Source organism: Cryptomeria japonica, chromosome 5 (genome assembly GCF_030272615.1).
Source record: "Cryptomeria japonica chromosome 5, Sugi_1.0, whole genome shotgun sequence".
Lineage (NCBI taxonomy): Eukaryota > Viridiplantae > Streptophyta > Pinopsida > Cupressales > Cupressaceae > Cryptomeria > Cryptomeria japonica.
Window position 1 is genome coordinate 672720380 of NC_081409.1, and position 10259 is coordinate 672730638.

Genomic DNA, 10259 nt, shown 5'->3' on the forward strand with positions numbered 1-10259 from the left:
AATCCACAACTCTATTCCACTAACAAAGAATATGAGAAAAGGAACTAATTCCAAAGAGTTACTCAATCTAAGAACCTAGCGAATAACTAGGGCTAAGTGCCAATTAACATCATTAATCCAAAATCAAATGTTGTCTATTTACAATATACTAGTCATGTCCTAAATTCAATGCCCACTTAGCCAAACAATCTACAACTCTATTCCACTCCCGAGGAATATGAGAAAAGGAAACTTGTTCGAGAGAGTTACTCAATCTGAGAACCTAGTGAATAGCCACAGCTAAGTGCCAATTAGCATCATCCACCCTTTGACCGTTCAACATATTCACCAACACTTGTGAATGAAATTCACAAGCAATCCTTCTCCAACCAAGAAGACAACCCCTCTCCATAGCACACAAAATGGTGAAACCATCCATGTAATTATTCGTATGAAACCCTTAATAAATGGAAAAGAAAAACCAAACATCCCTAGAACTATCACGGTCAATACGTCTAATACCAGCATGACCAGGATTCCCCCCTAGAAGAACCATCAATATTAATCTTCAAAATGCTTGGAGGTGGAGGAAACCATCGGCCCACCTGATCAATCTTCCTCATATGTAGTTTGTCAGCATCTATTGTTCTTTTAAAATATATTGTGCATTTCTACTTTTTACATCTTACTCAATGCAAAAAAAATTAGCAAGGAATTTATCAAGTCTCTAAAAGATGGTTGTTCTTATGTCATTTTTTAATCATTGTCTTGGCATACACTCTTGTTGGTCCAACCATTGTTGATTTTTTTATTATTCTCTTTGTTTGACTCACCATTACAATTACTTGTACATTCAACTCCATTTTGTCCTTTTGTGCTCTTGTTGTTATTATCATATATACAAAAAGTTAAGACTCCACAAAACTTTGAAATTTGAAGATTTCAAAAATCACAATTCAAATCTTATCTTTCTACTTGTGTATACATATGCAATATATGTAGTACTTTAAGAGGTATGAATATTGTCAATAAAATCAAAAGAAAAAAAATGCTTAAAAATTTAGAAATTGAATAAAATGTATGTACTCATAACACCTTCCTTTAATTATTATATATTATGTATATATGCTCATAAATATTACAAGTTGTGTTGTTAAGTAAGTTGTGTTGTTAGGTTGTGTATTCAAGTAATGTGATGCAATATTAATATTTAGTTTGTGAGAGAAGTTTCATGTCTTTTAGTTATATCAATGATATCATCATATTTGTGGGATATGCCTTCTCTATTTTAATGAATTTATCTATTTATTAGACGATCATATGAAACTAATCATAAGATATTTATATGGTAAAACTCGACCATACAATTAATATTATTATTTCATCTTTTATATTTCACATAGGATTATTGAAAATTTTCTTTTCTTCTCCTATTTTGTTGGTTGTTTGTACTATAATCTTGTTATTGTAGTATCATTAATTGTAATACATTACAATTTCACATTTCTTTTTGGACCCTTGTTGTAGTGTTCCTTCTTCTAGGTCATATTAACTATTCACTATAGATAATCACTTTCACATTCACTATAGATCACATAGTATGATCAAAAGATCATGATCCTATCCTTTGCAAATCAATTGTATTTATACCAAAACTAGTCCTTCTTCAAGTCGGCTCAACCAAAGGAAGGGTTAGACCAAAAACCCTTTACACGCTACTACTTAATTGTTCTTACCATCTTGGAGAAGTCAGCCAAAACACAAAAGAACTTCTCCACAATCTATGAAGCATGTGAAAATACCAAAACTATCATACAACTGATGATTTCAGAGAAGATTGGATCAAAACCTTCACACTGCACTATGTCGGTAAGAAGGGAATCCTAAAACCAGACCCATAACTTTGCCACAACAAAACATTATCATCTAAAATCTTAGATATAGACGTTATACCAAATACAAAACATGTTCTCAAAATCTCATGGGAATATCTAGCAGCACGAAGCAATGCAAACCCAAAAAAGGATATATGCCAGACTTGAATGTATGCCAAAGCTTGCCAGATTCATATTGGAGTATATTAGACTCATGTTGCTAGATCACAAAAACATCAATGATAACATTCTGACATAAACCTACTAATATAAATAGTAGCTTTATGTAAATGCAAGGTTGAGACACCATTTTCCTAAAATTAATTGAAGAGCTCAGTTGAGCATAAGGGTGGGCCACACAATAGATGATGTTGAGTAAGTTTCTAGGTATTTAAATGGTTTATGCATGTATTTTCAAAATTAAATGATTTAAATAAATTTGCATAATGTAAAAGAAGAGTACCAATATGCCTCAAATGTTAATGAGAAATTCAATAGGAAACAACAACAAAATAGTAGAGGATGGAGTAGGAGTTCTCAAGGAAGATGAAAATTAGGTAGTGAGAGAATTTATCACATAAAATAAGAAGAAGCCAATACATCTTGAATGGGTTCCTATGCTCAAGAAACAAGAGGTAGAGGAGGATACTTTAAAGGAACAGAATAGTCTTATAGAGGTAGAGGAAGAGATCGAGGTTTTATTGGTATATGTTATTAGTTTGGACAAGCTAGATCTAGAGCCTTTTAGGGTTGATAAATACAACAAGATATTAGTAAAGTGAAAGAGGCCTAATGTTAAGAAGAGGAAGAAAGGGTTAATTCACCAATGCATGGAGAGGTTTCTAAAGATGGGCAATATTTGATGATAATGAGAATTCTATTGAAATTTGAAAGGGAGAGAGAAGAACCAATAACCAGAAGAATTTTGTTTCAAATTAAGTGTAAATTTAGGGGCAAATATTGCAAAGTCATTATCGATACTAGTAATAGCTCGATAATTTGGTGTTTGAGAAAGTGGTGGATAAGTTATAACTGAAGAGGATGAAACATTTGAACCCCTACATGTTGTCATCATTGCAAAAGGACATTAATTATTAGTAAGTGAGCAATGTCATGTTAATTTTCATGTAGGTAGCTACTAACAAGAAATTATGTGTGATGCAGTACCGAAGGATGCTTGCCAAGTTCTACTATGTAGAACTTGGCAATACGATAGACAATCCATACTTGATAAGAAGGCAAAAAAATTATATGATTAGAAAGGATGGTAAAGAGTATATATTGAATCAAATGAAGAACAAGGAAGAAGAGGTGGAATAAATCCATGAATATGTTTCATTTTAGGAAATTATTTTGAGGATCTTTTATAAAAACTTCTTGTGCTTTCCTACTTAAGCCTACATAGGTTTGCAAGATAGATCAAAAAAAGGAGGATGCTTATTGATAGAAATACAATTTAGCTTGTAGAGGAATATGCAAAAGTAAAGATGAAAGAGTTACCAAATGGATCAGCTCCTATGAGGGAAATAATCCATTACATGGATTTTATTCTAGGTGCAAGTTTTCCAAATAGACTCTTCATTTACCCTTTTGTAACCACCACTTTACATGTGTTAATAAGTCTTTTCTACTTCACAAACTAGATACCAAGGTGGGAAATTCATCCATTTTTATTTTTAATCATCATTGACATGTGTCCACTACTAAAAACATATTTACCATTTTACATAGGTCAAAAATAATAAATTATTTAATCTCCTATGTCCACTTGAACACTTCTCAAGGAATATGGGACACATCATAGACTACATTTAGCCCTTATTAAAAATATAATTATTTACCAAACTTAACCAAATTAAATAAATATTTTTGGGTCATGCAAGATTGCTCTTACATCAAGACCATGCAACCATTACAAATGAAACTAATTCTTAATAAATCTAACAAGTGGATAATTCTAGATACAATATATCAATATTGAAAAGCTAAAACTTGTATTTGTAAAAATTAATAATTTTCTAAAAATTTGGCTAGTATTGAGTCACATATGTAATGAATTCAATTGCCTAGCCAGTATCTTCCTCATCACCAAAGAATCAATCCTTTGAACAATGGGATTATTGACAAAATGAGAGAAATCTGAGAAGGTTGACAAAAAATCTACCACCACACTCACAGGCACCATATTTGACAAGTGATTCCACATTATCAACAAGATTGGAGATTCAACATTAAATAAGCTACAAAATGAATTTGTTACAAGATAAAATTAATATTAAAGGATAGGATTTAATGTAAAAAAATTACATCCACACAATATACAAAATGGTCATAAATTATAAATAATCTTTGTGAAATGATGAGGTAGAAACTGGTAGATAAACTGGAGAAAATAAATAAGAGCTATAATGAATTCAAATATATAACTTACTAAAAAAATTCCTATCTCTATATTTATTAAAAGAATTACTACAGATTAATCCATGCTTATAATGATTCAACACTTCAAAATGAAAGAAATGGTTGAAAATATGGACAATTTCCCTTACACCACTATTTTTTCTTATATGGATGAGTCTCTCATTGAAAATTTCTAGAGAAGGATTCAATAAAGTGAATGGTTGAGCCATACTATTGTAAAAACATTAGAGAAAATGGTAGTTTTCTTAATTAATTTAATGATTACATCCATTTAAAGATTATTGAACTATGCACTTTCATAGTAATTTCACACCTCATTCATATGAGGCATCTAATGAGCCCAGCTAAATTTATTATGTGATAGTTGAATCTCCATTTATCTATAGTATAATTTAAAAGCATAAGAGTAACCAACGACAAATTATTTTCTTGATAACAAGGCTAGCTTAGGTAAATAGAACAATAACTAACAAGACCAAGGTCATAATCTATTCCAAAGCACTCTATAAGTCATTTTGATTTTCTCATGACAAGGCTATGAACCACTCCATCACATGAATGAACATCAAGCGTTTCCTTCTAGTGGTGAATAAGTGACCATTACATAGTATCGTGCATGTCCACCATAGCTCCCAACTCTAAATTGAGAGTAAAGATAAAGAGGAATTGTAACAGACTATTCATGTTGAAAGTTATTTATTTGAGCTCTTGACCTATATCTCTTGAAATGTTCAACATAGTCGCAAACATTGTATTTTGCAACATTCTCACTTTTTGTTGAGATCGGAACTATACTTCCATTCTACTATGATCACATCAATTTATCATCAAATATTCTATAATTTATTCTTTTATAGACATCCATACTTGTACCCACCCCTCACCAAACATACATGTCAATCCATTTAATCATTCAATGTTGATAAGCTTCAGTGTGAATGGACATCATGCTTCTTTAATGGTGTGGTAGGTTATTCCCTTCACTTGGTTCCTATGCCTCACATTTAATCTTCTCCTTGAGCAAGAATACCATAAATGAATGTTGTCCATGACTTGTTCCAGTCTCCTCATTTTCTTCTCTCCTTCCATCAAACTATTGGTTTATACATTAATAGATGTCATATCATGCCTATAGCGAGGATGTGTCACATATTAAATTATTTAATTCTTTTACTTGTATTATCAAAATCAAGGACTAAAAGAATGGCATCTAGTGAGCTAGCGACAAACATACCTCATGAAAGAAATTGGGTACAAAATTTGAATTTTTTTTAATATTGTTATTGTTCACTACGATTCCTAATGCTTCAATATTAACAAATAAAGTGTAATGAATAAAGTGAAAGACTTGGATACAATTAAAATGAGTTATCGTAAGAAAAAAAAAAAGTCTTAAAATTCTCATGCAATTGGATACCATGCTTCTTTAGTGGTGTGGCCATAGTCCCTTCATGTGGTGCCTATGCCTCACATTAATCTTATCCCTTTAGCAAGAATGATGGAAATGAATGTTGTCCATAAGTTGTTCCAATGTCCTCATTTGCTCTTCTCTCCTTCTGTCAAACTTTTGATTTATACATTGATATATTTACCTATCATGCCTCTACCAAGGGATGTATTAAACATATTAAAGTATTTAATCCATTTTCTTCATTTATGAAAATCAAAAACTAAAAGAATGGCATCTAATGAGTTAGCGCACACATATCTCAATAAAGAATTTTGATACAAAATCCAAAAAGTTTTTCAATATTATTAATGCTTGCTCTAATTTTTTAATGCTGCAATATTAACAAACAAAATGAAAAAACTTAAATACAATTAAAATGAATTTTCCCCACAACAAAAATCTTAAAACTATAACAATAAATATAAACAATATTAAAAAGCTTCACTAAACTATTGCAAAACAATAGAAATAAAAAGTATCCATGACTAAAATCAACCTCTTTAGCTTAACCCTCCAAAACTAACCCCTCGCCCAATATACATGACAAAACATTCATATATTCATGAGAAACTTGCATAATTCATGAGAAAGTTTTTCAGATGGGACGGTGTTTTAAAAAAATATTATTTGACTTCTTTGATGAATTTTAAAAATAATAAATATAAAAATTCAATTATATCCCTGTAAGAATCCAAAATTAAATTAAAAGCCATAATTGCAAGTCAAAGTATCTTCTGAATTTAAAATAAATTAGATAAACCAAAAAGATAGGTATAACACGTCACACTAACTTATTGCAATCTTCCAAGTTCCAACGTCCTATTACTTGCTTTCCAAGTTTCGAAGAGCTCACAGGAAACGGTCAAAAGTCGTGAGCAGGTTACCAATTGACTAAACTGATTGACTACTGGAAGGCCTATTACTATATAAATCACAAACTAGGCCGAGAGGTTCCCACAATAATTTTTATTTGATCAATCATGTATTCCACAATATCCATGGCGGCCTACAGGCAGGCCTATGCAGTGGCAGGAAATGGCATGGCTCAACACCAGAGCCCACTTCCATTCCCACCACCTGCGGATCCTTACTCTGCATATCTCTTACTTGAGGAGGACGAAGATTATGATAATGGTGACTCTTCCTCTACCTCATGCTGTTGGGGATGCTGCCAAAATTACCTGCGAGAATTGCCATTTCCCCAAGATAGATGCTTAACAATCGAGTACACCACACAAAATGAGGAAAACAGTCGAACAGAATATAATAGAGTGTATTTTATTCCTGTTTTGGGGCAACCCATCTCCTCCCATTGCTACTATGTCGTGCGAGCTGAAGGCAAGCGCAAGGGGTAAAAACAATAACTACTTTTATGTGATTCGCTCTCTATGGGGAATTTTCCCTCTGTGGGTTTTTCTTAGACAATTTAATAGCAATATGTATAGATTAACAATGAAATTTAAAGTTTTGGCATCATCTAATGTCCTTGCATTGTCTATTGCTCAGAGAATAGATTAACAATCACATGAATAATACCTACCTGATTGTTTGTTGTTGGTATGGACAGACTAGTGGAAACATGCTCTACTGAAGAAGACATGTCGACACTTTGCTGGTGTAGATGTGTGAACGACATTCGTCCTAGACCTTTGCAACCCACCAACTCATATCAACATATTCAGATAATCTCCAAGAGGAAGTCTAGATTCGCAGCAAAGAGTATAGTTTCTGATGGTTTCCCCCCTCAATTTTTGCGTCGGAAGGGTTGGAAAGTGTTTGCCAAAGACATGCGTGGCAAACTTGGCAGACTTGCACATGTTGGAGGGGAAAATACTGACCTTAGAAGACTACCTCCCCCATTTGATTTCTCTTTGTTACAGAGGATTTCCCCTGTTGTTATTGTTGGTGAGTGGTACTGCCCTTTTATCTTTATCAATGAATTAGGTACCAGATTGGAGGATCCTAAAATTCAGCTCTTGGAGTGTCCCTTCTACAAGATGGATCTAGAAAAGTTCTGGGAAGAGATATACTCTACTCAAGGTACGACAGAAAAATATGTTGATGTGGAGAAAACATTAAGGGTAGAAGAAGGGTTATTGTTTGGAGAAGAGAGAACTGAGGAAATTACAGATAATGATGGAAGTGTTTTGTTTAGAGGTTTGGGGAACCAATCGGGAGAGGCTAGTGGTGTGAAACTTAGCTGGCCCATTATTGCCAAAATGAGGGCAGATCAACACAGGTATGGATTAGAACAAGCAGGAAGAGATGTAAGAGTGAAGAAATCATTTAGTGGCAGTGGGATGGAAAGAAAATTCGCCTGTTATGTCGTAGTGGAAAGATATGTTTTGAAAAGAATGGATGGGAGCATTGCCCTTACTTATTCATTCAGACATTCAAACCAAATTCAAGGGAAGTGGGAAGTATGAGGGGCAAAACGTAAGTGTTATAATGTTTTCTATTTTGTCAGATATATGCTATTTTTACACACCAAGGAACTATGCCATTTCATTAATCTTACAAAAGGCTTTTATGGGAGGCTTCTTCCTTAAAAGGGAAGAGCATATCTAAATCATGACTGCCAGTCTTTTCATTGAAGGTGTATTGAATTGGCTTCGTTTATACAACTAAATTTGTCTTGTATAAATAATGGTATTTCCTGTTTTATGAATAATGTGGTTTATCTTCTCATGGGGATCAATTATGTATATACTATATGGTAGTTAGTCCATAGGCTTTTTCTAAGTGGACTTACCAGTACACAAAACCCCAATAAGCCTGTTTCACGCCTTCAAATGAATTGGCGGCTGTCGCAAAACAAACAATGCTAGAAAACCTTTGTTTAACCTCTTAAAAAAATTAGTCATAAATGCAGTTGTAATGCTCTGTTCAGAAAATTAAAGAAATTAATGCATTCAACAATGTCTGGCTGTTGCTTTCAGCCATCCTCAAAATCTACCACAACATTCCATCTTTAATGCTCCGCTGAAAAATTTAGGGAAATGAATGTCACAACATTCTATTTTTAATGCTCCACTCAGAAAAATAGGGAAATGAATGCATTCAAGAAGTTAATGTATGCCACAGTAAAGAGCAGTACAAAGATACCATTATAAATCCAGGAACGTGATTTTGGTTATGGAGAGAAGAGGAGGCGGTAGCACAGGGTATGTAGTGCGTCCAGATGCCTTTCAACGAACTAAACAGGGGTTTCAGAGTAAGTTGTCACTTCAAAGAAACTCCTCTAGACATCAGAAAACCCAGAGAAACCAGAGTTTTTAGAAAACCGCGCGCTTCCAGAGCCAACAAATAGTTCAGGGGCTTCATAGGAATCAGAGCAAACAAAGCCACTTCTAGGCAGGATTTCCTTCACGACCAAGTTCATTCTCTCATCGTTGCTCTGATGATAACCAGCAAACCTGTAATCAAAATCTCATCAATAACGAGATTTCTAAGTATCATAGCTTAGATTCTTGGGCTAGGAAAGTAGCAACAGGCCCTAATAGCATCCCTCTTCTGTTAAGGAAGCCAAACTTTGGTCCATCTAACCAGGCTTCCTTATTTCAAAAACAGAGACACCATCAGAGCTTGCAGACCCGCCTTCCGACTTCAAGAACATTGTCTTCCCACAAAGATCAGAGGGCGTTGGGCTTCAAAAAGCCTTTTCCCCCTTGGCAAATCCCTCCCTTTGATCATAAACTTCAAAAATGGAACAGGAAAAACATGGGGAGTAAGTTGTTTGTGTTACCTTGAGACTCTCTAAATCCTACAATCGCCCGCTTTAAGGATAATGCCTTTTTTGCGCAATGGTGTGGTTGCGGAGGGAATAGCAAAGAGATTATATTCTGGTGGACTTCTTCTTTTCCAAGAATGATTTCAGTTAGACCGTTGCAGAATGACTTTTTCTTCTTAGAATGTGTGGACTCAACACTTCAAAATGCAATCATTAATGGCTGCCCACTATTCTTTCAAGGCTCGACTTTTCATTTCCTGGACTGGAAACCAGGCTTTGATTCGGTGAATCATAGATTTGAGAAGTCTCCAGTATGGCTTTCTCTACTGGGTCTTCCATCTGAGTTCTGGTGTTCGGAGGCTCTTTTGAAGATTGGTGATGCATTAGGATCTTTAGTGGGAATCGAGGAGGATTTCTTGAATGGTCTCAAAGGGGATGTGGCCAACATCTATGTTGAGATTGACCTAAAACAAGGTTTTTATAGTGAAATAGAAATTATTTCAGAAGTGGGTAGATGGAAGCAGAAAGTGTTGAGATTGGGAAAGGAGAATCCTGGAAAATGTGTTCTCCGAAACCAAATCGTTAAAAATTGTTCACTGGCAACAACTAGAGGAGCTTTGAATCCACTCCATACAACAATAGATCCAAGTATTGATGGCCTCGGTTCACAAAGGGTGGACAAGAGTTTGGAGAGTCTAACGGACTCACCTGTTTTAGATGTTGCTCTTGCAACTAAGGATATTACTCTGCAGATGGAAAACAGAGGCTTGGTTTCTCCGATTGTCTCCCCTGTTCCTAAAGATTC

At 34.3% G+C, this 10259-nt stretch overlaps 1 protein-coding gene across 1 annotated transcript; it reads left to right on the plus strand.

The window, feature by feature from the left end:
• The first annotated feature begins 6698 nt into the window (after nucleotides 1-6698).
• Nucleotides 6699-8366, plus strand: LOC131039535 (uncharacterized). The gene is made up of 2 exons (XM_059221594.1): nucleotides 6699-7075; nucleotides 7292-8366. Exons 1-2 carry the CDS (start codon nucleotides 6705-6707, stop codon nucleotides 8148-8150), a joined length of 1230 nt encoding a protein of 409 aa, XP_059077577.1. The 5' UTR covers nucleotides 6699-6704; the 3' UTR covers nucleotides 8151-8366.
• Nucleotides 8367-10259: the final 1893 nt, after the last annotated feature.